This window comes from Oncorhynchus tshawytscha, linkage group LG18 (genome assembly GCF_018296145.1).
Source record: "Oncorhynchus tshawytscha isolate Ot180627B linkage group LG18, Otsh_v2.0, whole genome shotgun sequence".
Classification (NCBI taxonomy): domain Eukaryota; kingdom Metazoa; phylum Chordata; class Actinopteri; order Salmoniformes; family Salmonidae; genus Oncorhynchus; species Oncorhynchus tshawytscha.
In genome coordinates this window covers 9,860,690-9,875,881 of record NC_056446.1, presented here as the reverse complement: position 1 = coordinate 9,875,881, position 15,192 = coordinate 9,860,690, and the positions used below count along the sequence as shown (strand labels likewise).

Here is a 15,192-nt window from a genome sequence, read left to right as displayed (position 1 = left end):
TCAGTGCTAGGGAGTTGGCATGATAGCACAAACAGACTGGCACTCAGTCTGTCGTCAAAGAGAATACACAACACACAATCAATGAAGGATATATTAAGTTTCCATTTATTCTTGCTCACAGATAAAATGCAGAATTGACATTACTAAGAATGACAAAACTCTCATTTAAAATACATAACACGTGACAGGAATAGAATACAGGACACTTGAAACAACATTAAAGGACATTTTTCATGATGGAAATTGAAATGTTAATGTGTGATTGTTAAAAAGAGAATTTTAAGGAAAGGCCATTTAAGAGCTAGAGTTATTATACAGTCTGATAGCAGTGGGTAGAGTGGTGTTTCACAGTCTGATAGCAGTGGGTAGAGTGGTGTTTCACAGTCTGATCAGACGGCAGTTATACAGGACAGTTACACAGGACAGTTATACAGGACAGTTATACAGGACAGTTACACAGGACAGTTACACAGGACAGTTATACAGGACAGTTATACAGGACAGTTATACAGGACAGTTACACAGGACAGTGGGTACACAGTCTGAAAGGACAGTTACACAGGACAGTTACACAGGACAGTTACACAGGACAGTTACACAGGACAGTTATACAGGACAGTTAGTTATACAGGACAGTTACACAGGACAGTTACACAGGACAGTTACACAGGACAGTTACACAGGACAGTTACACAGGACAGTTATACAGGACAGTTATACAGGACAGTTATACAGGACAGTTATACAGGACAGTTATACAGGACAGTTACACAGGACAGTTACACAGGACAGTTACACAGGACAGTTATACAGGACAGTTATACAGGACAGTTATACAGGACAGTTATACAGGACAGTTATACAGGACAGTTACACAGGACAGTTATACAGGACAGTTATACAGGACAGTTATACAGGACAGTTATACAGGACAGTTATACAGGACAGTTATACAGGACAGTTGGTGGCTGTTTCTCAGGAGCCTGGTGGTACATTTACCACTTTTTGGAGGGAACAGGTCATTCAGTGGGTGGTCAAGAGTGTGCATGTCCTTCACCAGGTGCGCAGTCACTTGGCAGAAATGCAACACAATACCCAATACCCTTTTCAGTGAATACCCTTTGCAGACGGAAATTAGCTGCTAGCTAAATCTGGTACAACTGTTGACAAAATTCCCAGGTTTTCCAGACGTCACAATTGGAAGATTCCCAGAATCAGGAGGAATATGCAGGACATCTGGATACCTCCAACCAGGATTTCAGGAAAACCTGGGAATTTAGGGAAAGTTACTGGCTTTTTGCAACTGTAATCTGTTGACCAAAACTGATTTGGAGTAGACAATGCCATTCCAGCAGCTTCTTTTGTACCATGCTACCAAGTGTATGACTATGTATCGTGCTCTCTCACAAGTGTACGACTGAATGCTTGCAGGCCAATTCAGGGCCAGCCCTAGCCTTTTTGGGGACCTAAGCGAGACTTGGTTGGGAGACCACCAGAGTTTTTAGTTTTAAAGTACATTTCCTGCAATTCTACACATGTTCTTTTGGAGTTTAATGTATTTGATCATTTAAAACAAGGTACACATACAAAATGATGCACTTGATTAAGAATCATCGAGGATAAACAAAAATAAGTATACAACATTTCCATTGGGGAGTAGAGAAAATGGTGCAGTTTTAAAGTAAGCGTGCACTGCAGCCTGTTGTCGCCTGCTCTGCAGTGACGGGAGCTGTAGTTGCACTGCTCAACCTCTGGAGATGAACCTCAAGGCCCTCTGCGACCTGTCTATTTGGGCCGGCTGCTTTTTACTGCATCCAACTAACAGCACTCCACTGTATTCCAGAGAAGGCCTTGACCAGTGTAGTGTATACTGTGACCAGATATTCATCTGGTCGGCCATTTCTGACAAGGACAGTCAAAAAGTGCAGGCGTTTTGAGGCCTTGACTGCGCCACGTGTCACCACTGAGGTTAGAGTCCAGATAAAAACCAAGATATTTGGTCATTGTTACCGCTGGTACTTCCTGTCCTCCTAGGATTAGAGGTGGAGGGTCTGTTGAAAAACATAGCAGAATTTCCACAGACTTTTTATCCGTTCAGGAGCATGTAGTTGGATGGGGTCCACTCTTCCAGCTGCTTTGCCTCCAAGCCCATGGAAGTGTCCTCTTGGATGCTGGTTAATGGTATGCCTCGGGACAACCCTACATTGTCCGCATACCCAGTATCTAGAGTGTCACTGAAGACAACTTTTCGGGTGGACATGTGAAGGAGAAACAGATGTGGTGAAACCACACACCCTTGTGGCACACCAGAGGTGACCTCTGACCAAGGCCTAAATGTGCCATTTGCCATCACTCTCTGCCTTCTTTCTGGTGGTGTGTAGCTGCTGAGCCAGGCTAGTAAACCTAGGACACAGTTCAATGTCAGACAGATGTTGTGAGAGCTTTGCCTGATCTACTCGAACAATGGATTTGGACACATGTTCAAGTAACACCCTCACCATTATTGGTTTTCTGGAGTCTGTAGCTGTCAGACAGGAGTGTATAGCTTTCACAAGGGCGGTAGTAGTGCTGGATTAAAGACTCACTGCAAAAGAATGTCCCACCTATAAATACAGGAATGTACACACACAAGGGTAATAAAATAAAAAAGTGTTGTGAGCAAAATAGTGTTTTTTTTATACACTTCATTGAGTAAGTCATTCAATGAGTAGGTCTGAAGGTGCCCTCTAATATCATCAACCTCACTCCTAGCTTGCAGGAACAGTACAGCCCAACAGTGGAGATGTCATAATACCCATGTAGCCTAGCGGTTAAACAGGGAAATGGTTCCAATCAATTTTCCACCAGTCATTTTTCCCATAGGGAATTTTAGAAACACTTTAAATAAGGTCTGTGTTTCGTGCAGGCTTACCCTGACGTGATGTTTTGATAACCATGTACATTTCAGTGGTGGAAAAAATACCCAACTGTCATACTTGAGTAAAATTATGACTCAAGTAAAAGTGAAAGTCACACAGTAAAAATATGACTCAAGTAAAAGTGAAAGTCACACAGTAAAATACTACTTGAGTAAAAGTCTAAAAGTATTTGGTTTTAAATGTATTTACGTATCAAAAGTAAAGTAAGTGTCTATTCACACTGCTATGCTTTATCTTGGCCAGGTCGCAGTTGCAAATGAGAACTTGTTCTCAACTAGCCTACCTGGTTAAATAAAGGTGAAATAAAAAATAAAAAAATGTAATTGCTAAAATATACTTAAGTATCAAAAGTAAAAGTATAAATAATTTACAAACCCTTATATTAAGGAAACCAGACGGCACCATTTTCTATTTTTTATTTATTTATTGATAGCTAGCGGCACGTTATTTTTCCAAAAATGAAAATAGTGCCCCCTAGCTTCAGGAGGTTAAGGAAACCAGACGGCACCATTTTCTATTTTTTTATTTTATTTATTGATAGCTAGCGGCACACTCCAACACTCAGACATAATTTACAAACAAAGCATGTGTGTTTAGTGAGTTTGCCAGATCAGAGGCAGTAGGGATGATCAGGGATGTTCTCTTGATAAGTGTGTGAATTGCACCATTTTCCTTTCCTGCTTCAAATTCAAACTGTAACGAATACTTTTGGGTGTCAGGGAAAATGTATGGAGTAAAAGGTACATTATTTTCTTTAGGAATGTAGTGAAGTAAAAGTTGTCAAAAATATAAATAAGTACAGATACCACAAAAAACTACTTAAGTAGTACTTTAAATATTTTTACTTAAGTACTTCATACCACTGGTAAATCTCTCTCGGACAAGGTGACTTTAATAAATATTTTCAGCTCTATTTACGCTCAGATTCAAAAATGCTAATTAGTATCAAAGTAGGCATGATGCAAGACAACAAATCTCTGCAAGCTCCTGCACGTCATCTCTAGCTGACATCTTTGCTAACACGTAGTGTTCATTTAAAACTTGCACAAGACATTTCACAGAATTGTCCATTTAAAGAAAATGTACTACATTTAGCTAACAGACACTTAAATCCAGAGATTCTTACCTTTGTCTCGATTTGTCAGTCTCGTCCAGACCATCATTGCATTTGTAGTTCTTTATGATGATAGCTAATTAGCATTTCATTTTCTTTGGGGGGGGTAAATAAGTCTACACAAAACAGCCCTCATTTGAAGTGTTTCTTAAAATCCCCTATGGGATAAATGATTATAACCATTTCTCTGTTTGAACACGAGGTTTTATGGGTATTATGACTCATTCTGTGGTACCACACACACACCCCTACACCTAGACCTTTTGAGATGTGCCTTTTGTTAAGTAAATCAGGTGATAAACTAAGTAAAAAGGAGACTGGAGTGCGACTTTAATTTGTTAGTTTATTATGGTCACACAACTTTATACATACTTCAGTCATTTCCTATGGTAAAGCTTGTAGGCTAATGCTTACAGTTGTTCTTGGTTGATATTCAAATATAAAACTTCAGTTTTGGGGACAGAAAATACTCAACACACAGTAGCATATGCACAAAATCCGCCTTTAAAATGATAGCTCACGAATATCTATGTGGAAACTTGCATAGGAAAGTTGATGACTACCCAACTTTTTGTTAGAGGCTCCCTGATAAATTGTATATTTGCGCAGATATTGCTTATATAGATATGTTACATAGTGGTTAAGTTGCTATATAAGCCATTGTCAGTTTAGCCACCATTCCCAGTATATCGTAAACATAAAATAAACCTTTTTGCTCAGTTATCAAGGGTATTTTTATTTTATTTAACTAGGCAAAAGGGTAAACAAGAATGTCATTCAAAACCATACAAGCTCACTCTTGTACTACATGGTATATTGTATAACATATCACATTATGCGATTTTTTTAGATTGGAGAAGTGGTAGCAGTGCAACAGCTTAGAGCTATAATAAATTAGATCAGCTTTCATCCATATTTCATGCCCGTGGTGTAAAATATTTAGCCGTAGAGTCTAGTAAATGAGATAACCTGCTAATAGGAACGCTTTCACATGCCAGGGATGAAAAGGTTCAAACGAATTGCTATTCTGATGCGTTAGGCCGAAAATGATTATTACAAAACGGATCATAGTGATACTATCACAATAGCCACCTGAACACCCTGCCCACGTTGCCTCAAATGAATAAAAAGGTGTTTCTGTTTACCTACCCGTTTGTCACGTTACCCATACCTGCTTCCGCAGATAATTTGCCAATTACATTCAACCTGCCCCAAAATGAATTGATATGTTGTCAGATACTTGATTAGTAGTCCATTAATGTACTGAGAGTCCCAAATTAAAACCAGACCACGCACATAGGAGGAATATCAAGGATAAAATGGGTAGAGGACATGCAGTGGAAGATGCTTTTCAGCAAAGCTATATTGAGTCCCTGGCTGAGGTGGCTATGGCCCATTCTCTATGCTTCTCCCAAAATGCACACTTGCACACTTTCTTGCATGGCTTTTACAATGGTGGATACTTCCTCCAGCCAATGCTTGCACCAATCCTTTTAAAGCCATGACGGGGAGTGTGAAAGGTCTGCTACTGCTACTACATTTCTGGAAAAGGGTTGTGAATTGTGACGTAGCCAGAGTTGGAGGTCATTCTAAGGGTGACTGGGGTCAGATCTTGGAGGTCAGCAGTGTGTCCTAATAATATATCCTTAAAAGCATTGGATTGATGAAGGCATAGGCTAGCTAGAGGAAGTTAACCACCATATTTCTCATGCCGGTCATTTCCTTTCAAATCAGTGAAGGAATGTGAACAAAAGCACACTTTGGGAGGAAGGAGATACAATTGGGACATAAAACAGATCTTGAAGGTCAGGGATCACCACAGCTTGATATCCAGCAGCTGCAGGTCTCCCAGGATCTCCAGCTCAGTAATGCGGCTCAGGTCCTGGACACGGTGCTTATAGTCCAGTTGGTGGACCCCGTTCACCGCTACCTTGAACTGGTGGGCCTCACACAGGATGATCATCTAGAATGAGCAACAAACGGGCGAGGGTATGAGGGGTAGAATCAGATGTAGTATTCAGACATGGTCTTGCATCAGGCAGCATCACTCCTACATAATGGAATGAAAGTCATGCTATCTGACAAAAAACAATGGGATTCAGAATGATTCAGTATAATGCTGTATCTTTCCATTGTTGGGCCTTGCTGTGAATTAATGCAGATACTGTCATTCAAAAATGATTCAAGGCAGACAATAAAACTGTTTCAGACCAAAATTCTCTGTCTTAAGACTATTGATATGAAAGAAGACAACTTCAAGGCCAAGAAACCCTAAAGTGGTACTGGCGTTTCCCCAGACATTCCAAGTGTATCCAGGATCGGTTTCACTAGACATCAAACAGAAGAAAACGGAAAGAAACAGAGAGGGACTACCTGAACTTCACCAATAAGAAACCCGCAAAATGTTTTCTGTTGCCTAACATTTTGATAATGAATACACTCCAGTGGAGTACAGAGGGAGAGGCTGGGGAAGGGTTACCTCAAAGTACTCCCCAGGGGAGAAGGGGAAGCTGGGCAGGTTGTTCTCCTCGGGGCCCCAGCACTCGGACAGGTAGGAGTTACGGATGAACACGGCGGCCTTCATACGGGGGTTCAGGTGGAGCGCTATGTCCTCCGTGTTACCGACTCTCAGGTTCACCAAGAAGCTACAAGTTAAATACAAAAGTAAATTTAGCAGCGAATGACAAAACGCTGCATTTCATCAATGTTAATTGAACGGTTTCAGAGAATTTGTGGATAAAGAATGGTGTGGAATTTGAACAGAGTAATGTGAATTATATTTTATATTTGGACAATCCTTTCATGTCCCCTAGCCTGCTACATACATACCTGTGTGGGTACAGGCTGGTCTCTCCTTTGATTGTGATGGTGTGTCCTACACTCAACCCCTTGGTCAGTTTGCCCCTGAAGGGCAGACTCTGCAACAACAACAACAACAAAAATCACAAATTACTTCTGTCAGCAGGTCACACAAATAAATAGCACAGTTCATGTCAGACGAGTAAAGTATTCAAAATGGTCACAAAACAGACTTGGTACAGAGTAACATGTGATGAACCTTAGGTAGTAGCAGAGCGTTGTATTGCAAATATAAGGCTCTAGGTAGTACAGTACATGGCACCAAATCTTCCAGACTCGGATGACCATGACGCTGTGGAAAATGACATGTACATCACAGTCCCTCAGAGCCTGCTGTAATGCTATTGGGATATTTGTCCATGTCTGGAATAGGTGAGTCAATAAGACAACTTCCAAAGGCCCAGTTGTTGTGGCACCAGTGGGCTGAATTTGATTTGAAATTTAAAAAATGTAAAAAAACGAGTTGACAAATGTTGTTCTAAATCAAATGTGTGATGTATTACATCGGCAGCACAGCTGCTTCATATTACAATCATATAATGTAATAACAACTTACCAAGTCATCTGACATTGAAAGCACTTCCTGTCAGAAAGAAAGTAAATGTTTTGCTCTCATTAGAGGCAAAGCATACTTGACTTGAATTTAATGTTATACATGTTGGCATATAGAGTCCATGCAGTGTGTTAAACAATCCCATCGCTTGGAGTCAAAAAGGCTCCCCTCCAAAAGCACCACAACCGCGTTAGCAGTCTTAGCAACAATAGATTTCCTTTTATTTCATGTTGATAAAGCAACTTCCTTACATTGGCTTGTGGGCCTCTGTTGTTCACAACACCAGGTGGAGGTGGACCGGAGTTCTACAATTTGAAGTGACAAAAACTTTTTACACCCATGGGTCACAACAGGTCAAACTGTTGTTCAGAACTTAAATCTCCGGCAAGGACATATAAGTCTTCTGTAGAATTCAACTTGAAGGTGCATAACATATGGCTGCAGGCCTTGAAATCATAAAGCCAGTTAGGCTATAGCTAGATAATATGAAATGTTTCATATCTGACATATAATAATGAAGTTAGGATGAATTACTTACAGAGCCGGGGAAGAAGCCGATGGCCTGAACCTTGACCTTTCCAGAAATGGCCAGTGTGTCCACCTTATCCAGGTCCAGTCTGTGGTTATACTGCAGTACATGAGCACCGTTCACTGCCACCTAGAGAGGTAGATAACAGTGAGACAAACAGTGGGAGAATCCTCTAAAGCAGAGGTGTCAAGCTCATTCCATTAAGACCTAGACAACCAGGTAATGAGTTCTTTACTATACTAAACAAAAATATAAAACATTGAAAGTGTTGGCCCCATGTTTCATGAGCTGAAATAAAAGATCCCAGACATTTTCCAAACTCACAAAAAGCGTATCTCTCTCAAATCGTGTGCACAAATGTGTTTACATCCATGTGAGTAAGCAGTTCTCCTTTGCCAAGATAATCCATCCACCTGACAGGAGTGGCATATCAAGAAACTGATTAAACAGCATGATCAATACACAGGTGCACCTTGACAATAAAAGGCAGCTCTAAAACGTGCAGTTTTGTCACACAATGTCTCAAGTTGAGGGACCATGCAATTGGCATGCTGACTGCACAAAGTGTCCAACAGAGCTGCTGCCAGAGAATTTAATGTTCATTTCTCTACCATATGCCGCCTCCAATGTCATTTGACAGTACGTCTAACTGGCCTCACAACCACAGACCACGAGTAACCACGTCAGCCCAGGACTTCCACATCTGGCTTCTGCACCTGTGGGATCGTCTTATGGACAAGGGGTTTCTGAGTATTTCTGTCTGTAATAAAGCCATTTTGTGGGGAAAACTCATTTTGGTTGACTGGGCCTGGCTCCCTAGTGGGTGGGCCTATGCCCTCCCAGCCCCATCCATGGCTGCGTCCCTGCCCAGTCATGTGAAATCCATAGATTAGGGCCTAATTTACTTATTTCAAATTGACTTGTTTCCTTCTATGAACAGTAACTCAGTAAAATCTTAGAAATTGTTGCATGTTGCGTTTATATTTTTGTTCAGTATAATTAGTGATATTAACTCATCAATCAAGTACAAGGGAGGAGCGAAAACCCGCAGACAGTCGGCCCTCCGTGTAATGAGTTTGACACATGCTCTAAAAGGCTTCAATAGTCTCTCTGCTCTAACATAAGCAACATGTTAAATCTTGGTTACCAAGTAACAAGCTGATTCCTAATAGGAGCAGCAGGATGGCTAGTTAGCTTGCCAGGGACATATTCACTAGGCAAATGGAAGAAAGCAGACTGAAAAAGGGATGGACAAGGACTACAAGACCTTGTCCAATGAGAAACACTTGTTTTAGTTTTCCATTGCAAAACGTCTATCCAGAGATGTTTGATCGGGTTCAAGTCTGGGCTCTGGCTGGGCACCGCAAGGACATTCAGAGACTTGTCCCAAAGCCACTCCTGCATTGTCATGGCTGTGTGCTTAGGGTTGTTGTCCTGTTGGAAGATGAACCTTCGCCCCAGTCTGAGGTCCTGAGCGCTCTGGAGCAGGTTTTCATCAAGGATCTCTCTGTACTTTGCTTTGTTCATCTTTCACTCGATCCCGACTAGTCTCCCAGTCCCTGCCGCTGAAAAACATCTCCACAGCATGATGCTGCCACCACTATGCTTCACCGTAGGGATGGTGCCAGGTTTCCTCCAGATATTCAGGCCAAAGAGTTCAATCTTGGTTTCATCAGACCAGAGAATCATGGTCTGAGTGCTTTAGGTGCCTTTAAGGTAAACTCCAAGCAGGCTGTCATGTGCCTTTTACTGAGGAGTGGCTTCCGTCTGGCCAAAGGAAGGCCTGATTGATGGAGTGCGGCAGACCTTGAATGAATGGTTGACCTTCTGGAAGGTTTTCCCATCTCCACAGAGGACCTCTGGAGCGCTGTCAAAGTGACCATCGGGTACTTGGTCACCTTCCTGACCAAGGCCCTTCTCCCCCAATTGCTCAGTTTGGCCGGGCAGCAAGCTCTAGGAAGAGTCTTGGTGGTTCAAACTTCTTCCATTTAAGAATAATGGAGGCCACCGTCTTCTTTGGGACCTTCAATGCTGGATGTATTTTTTGGTACCCTTCCCCAGAACTGTGCATCGAAACAATCCTGTCTCGGAGCTCTTAAGGACAATCCCATCAACTTCATGGCTTGGTTTTTGCTCTGACATGCACTGTCAACTGTGGGACCTTATATAGACAGGTGTATGCCTTTCCAAAACATGTCCAAAAATGTAATTTATCACAGGTGGACTCCAATCAAGTTGTAGAAGCGTCTCAAGGATGATCAATGGAAACAGGATACACCTGAGCTCAATTTTGAGTCTCATAAGCAAAGGGTCTGAATACTTATGTACAGTGGGGAGAACAAGTATTTGATAACCTGCTAAATCGGCAGTGTTTCCTACTTACAAAGCATGTAGAGGTCTGTGATTTTTATCATAGGTACACTTCAACTGTGAGAGACGGAATCTCAAACAGAAAAATTATACAATGTGATTTTCTGGATTTAAGTAATTAATTAGCATTTTATTGCATGACATAAGTATTTGATCACCTACCAACCAGTAAGAATTCCGGCTCTCACAGACCTGTTAGTTTTTCTTTAAGAATCCCTCCTGTGCTCCCTCATTACCTGTATTAACTGCACCTGTTTGAACTCGTTACCTGTATAAAAGACACCTGTCCACACACTCAATCAAACAGACTCCAACCTCTCCACAATGGCCAAGACCAGAGAGCTGTGTAAAGACATCAGGGATAAAATTGTAGACCTGCACAAGGCTGGGATGGGCTACAGGACAATAGGCAAGCAGCTTGGTGAGAAGGCAACAACTGTTGGCGCAATTATTAGAAAATGGAAGAAGTTCAAGATGACGGTCAATCACCCTCGGTCTGGGGCTCCATGCAAGATCTCACCTCGTGGGGCATCAATAATCATGAGGAAGGTGAGGGATCAGCCCAGAACTACATGACAGGACCTGGTCAATGACCTGAAGAGAGCTGGGACCACAGTCTCAAAGAAAACCATTAGTAACACACTACGCCGTCATGGATTAAAATCCTGCAACACACGCAAGGTCCCTCTGCTCAAGCCAGCGCATGTCCAGGCCCGTCTGAAGTTTGCCAATGACCATCTGGATGATCCAGAGGAGGAATGGGAGAAGGTCATGTGGTCTGATTAGACAAATACAGCTTTTTGGTCTAAACTCCACTCGTAGTGTTTGGAGGAAGAAGGATGAGTACAACCCCAAGAACACCATCCCAACCGTGAAGCATGGAGTAGGAAACATCATTCTTTGAGGATGCTTTTCTGCAAAGGGGACAGGATGACTGCACCGTATTGAGGGGAGGATGGATGGGCCATGTATTGTGAGATCTTGGCCAACAACCTCCTTCCTTCAGTAAGAGCATTGAAGATGTGTCGTGGCTGGGTCTTCCAGCATGACAACGACCCGAAACACACAGCCAGTGCAACTAAGGAGTGGCTCCGTAAGAAGCATCTCAAGGTCCTGGAGTGGCCTAGCCAGTCTCCAGACCTGAACCCAATAGAACATCTTTGGAGGGAGCTGAAAGTCCGTATTGCCCAGCAACAGCCCTGAAACCTGAAGGATCTGGAGAAGGTCTGTATGGAGGAGTGGGCCAAAATCCCTGCTGCAGTGTGTGCAAACCTGGTCAAGAACTACAGGAAACATATGATCTCTGTAATTTCAAACAAAAGGTTTCTGTACCAAATATTAAGTTCTGCTTTTCTGATGTATCAAATACTTATGTCATGCAATAAAATGCAAATTAATTACTTAAAAATCATACAATGTGATTTTCTGGATTTTTGTTTTAGATTCCATCTCTCACAGGTATTGTGTGTAGATTGATGAAGACATTTCTTTATTTAATACATTTTAGAATGAGGCTATAATATAACAAGATGTGGGAAAAGGGTAGGGTTCTGAATACTTTCCGAATGCACTGTATTTGGCTTTTACCTTAGCCATAAGAACATAAGAACCCTTCTGAAGCCAACCTCAACCACTAAGGGAGGTGAAAAATATATTATACTGAATTATTAACACATCTTGCAGGCAAAACTGACTTAGCACCTTCCCCCATGCTTAATATACAACCACCGAACTGAACAGTGACACAAAAAACAAGGAAATGAAAGTGAATCTTTGAGTCACAGGTCATGTCCCAAATGTCACCCTGTTCCCTATATAGTGAACTAGTTTTGATCAGGGCCCTATGAGCTCTTGTCAAAAGTAGTGCACTAAATAGGGAATAGGTTGCCATTTGGGACGTGTCCACAGGCTTATGCCTGATACAGGGAAAGGAAGTGATCATGAGGAAAACATTTATTTCAAGAGCATCCCTTTCTCTACATGAAAAGTATGTTGCATGTTGAAAACTCTCAAAAAGGCCAAAAAGCACCTACACCTATTCCCACAGAACCACGAGCCAGTCTTTTCAATTAACAATATTGTTATGAATAATTATGGACCTGAACATTGATCCAGGGCAAAGGCTATTATAGATCAGGGGAATCTGGAGTTGTATGTATCAAGCATCTCAGAGTAGGAGTGCTGATCTAGGAACAGATACCCATAGTCCATTTAACCTTATTAACTGTGATTAGTAATACACAAAACAGATCCTAGATCAACACCGCTACTACGAGACGATTTACGAGTATGGGCTTAAAAGGCATCTAATCTGATCACTAGTTATCCTGACCTTAAACTCGTCTTTCTGCACCAGGACGATCATCTCAAACGTTGACCCCAGTGTGAAAGCGTTCTTATACAGGATCTCCTCCTTGCCCCAGCTCTCTCTCTCCAGTGTGTTGCACACGATGCAGGGAGATCTCTTAAAGCGAGGGTTGAAATGGAAGGCTATGTCCGCTCTGGGCTTTGTGCTGTTCCCATGGGTGAAGTCCACCTGAAACCTGGACACGCGCACACAGCTGTAATTTGCCCTAAGCGACTTCATCAACTTCCATAAAATGTTCTTTCATATGACTGCATGTCTAGAGACACGTGACGGTAATGTGATGTCATTCTTGAGATGTGTGTGTAGTGTATCCATAATCAACCCCATACCTCTCACAATCACTGGGAACAGTGCCTTGAATGAGCACCATCTCCCCCGGCTGTAAACCTCCCAGGATTGTCCCAGCAAAGGGAATGGTCTGTGAGTAGAGTAGAATGTGTTTATTGATAGCAAAACTATAGCAAGATAGCAAGACTAGGTTGTTGTTTGAATGCATGAAATTAGAATTTATGTTAAACTGAAACACTCATAATAGACATATTTTACAAAACTAAAGTGAAAGTATGACCTGATGCAGCATTCAAGACAATATGGAAACTCTTGAACATCCGAGTTAAAATGTGCTTGCAAGTTTTGCATAGAGCTTCCTACTGGTTGAAACGGACACTTTCCAAGTGGGAAACACTGAGCTTATTTCCCAGTTGTCATGAACGCGGCATGAGATCCATGAACTATTTCCTGCTGTCAAAAACATTGCACGCACGCGCCTGACCTACATAGACACTTCAGAAAGGTTCAGTACTTGTGGGACTGTTCGTGTACCAAACGTCATCAAACCATGTTTTCCAGCTTCATATCAACCTGATAAATGATGAGACATCGCTTGTATAACTGACGTTAGCTGATAACTAGCTAACTGACCGAGCTGAATTCAATATTATCTCGCTTTAGTTGATGTATGAGCAAGGGCAAGTATGAATCACAATTAAAAAATATATATTTTCAAAGCATCTCACCGGATTCAGAACAGTTTGTTTCGGGTTCGTGGTCGACATAGTTGAGTGGTTCAGCAGAAAGCGTTCAAATGGGCCCAAGATTGCCAACGTCCCGAGCTTTTCATTAACCGTCCGGTTACTTCCTCATACGATGTAAAAACAAAGTTTTCAGCCAATGACATTCAAAGCCCCGCCTTCGCTATGTGACAGCTGGGGTCGAGGCACGGTTTTCAGATTGCGCTTTATTACATTTTCTTTCTTGGAACAATTTCTTTTTTGGGGGGCTTGGTCCATATGTTTGTTTAGCAACAAAAACGACGCGCAAAAGCATGGGGCAAAACATGAGGTTGGCTAAGATTGACATGTAAATTATATCTTCTTCCAATGTTTATTGAAAACAAATACGTTTGAACAATGACCACGTCTCAAATACATCATAGCTAGTGAATTTGAGACATATTAGCATTGACATTAAAGCAATCAAAACAAGACCTTATTAATAAGAATAACTAAACTGAAATGAGCCATTTTACGATTACGCACCTGGAAATGTGCCATTCTTGCTAGCAATCTGGCCATCCAAAATCAAAACAGGCGGACTTCTGACAAATGGAAGCGCTCAGCTTTCTTGGAGTTTTCAGCCAACCCATCCATTGTACGATTTGTTTAAAATAAATGTTGAACTGTTTAGTAGCCTGCTTATACTGCTCAACTTCTGGCTCAAATTTGGTGATATGCCAGTGTTCCTTGCCACTCATTTTGTCACTATGAAACGCCAGCGGTGGATAAAGTACTTGTCATACTTGAGTAAAAGTAGACCTTAATAGAAAATTACTCCGTTAAGTGTCAGCCAGAAAAATACTAAGCGTTTTAAATGCAGTACAGTGATGGATAAAGTACTAAAATGCCAGAGTAATAGTAAAAGGAAACGCTATACCTAAAATGTCAAACCAGATGGCACAATTGCTTTGGAACAGCAGTGGAGTACTTTAAGGTATTTTACTAAAGTACTACAAGTTAAGCTTTGGAGCATTTGTAATTTACCTTTTTACATTCCTTAGGAACACTTCACTCCATACGTTTTCCCTGACACCCAGAAGTTACATTTTGAATGCACAGCAGGATAGAATGGTCCACTCACACGCAACACCCCATGTCATCCCTACGACCCCTGATCTGACACACAAACACATGCTCTGTAAAGTCTTATGGAGTGTGCTCTGGCATCCATATTTTTTTTGCCAATTGGTTTGCTTAAGGAATTTGAAATGTATTTTTGCAATAATATTTAATGTACTGAAGTACCGACAATCTATGATTGCTCTAGTATTTCTGGGTGACTTTCACTAGTCATTTTCTATAGGAAGGCATCTTTACTTTTACTCAAGTATGACAATTGAGTCCATTCCCCCCACACAACTGTCCAGGGTTACTCAAATATCATTTCAAAATGCAGTTGCTTTAGTGAGGCAATAACAATTACAAA

The 15,192-nt window shown here is 41.5% G+C and overlaps 1 protein-coding gene across 1 annotated transcript; it reads right to left on the bottom strand.

Annotated features, from left to right (window-relative positions):
* Positions 1-4,355: 4,355 nt before the first annotated feature.
* lgals8a (galectin 8a) lies at positions 4,356-13,880 on the bottom strand. Its single transcript, XM_024377757.2, has 9 exons — positions 13,728-13,880; positions 13,041-13,129; positions 12,676-12,886; positions 7,983-8,102; positions 7,696-7,749; positions 7,448-7,474; positions 6,862-6,950; positions 6,512-6,677; positions 4,356-5,995 (listed from the first exon to the last, which is right to left on the bottom strand). The coding sequence occupies exons 1-9, from the start codon at positions 13,764-13,766 to the stop codon at positions 5,846-5,848; spliced, it is 945 nt and encodes a 314-aa protein (XP_024233525.1). The 5' UTR covers positions 13,767-13,880; the 3' UTR covers positions 4,356-5,845.
* Between the last annotated feature and the right edge of the window lie 1,312 nt (positions 13,881-15,192).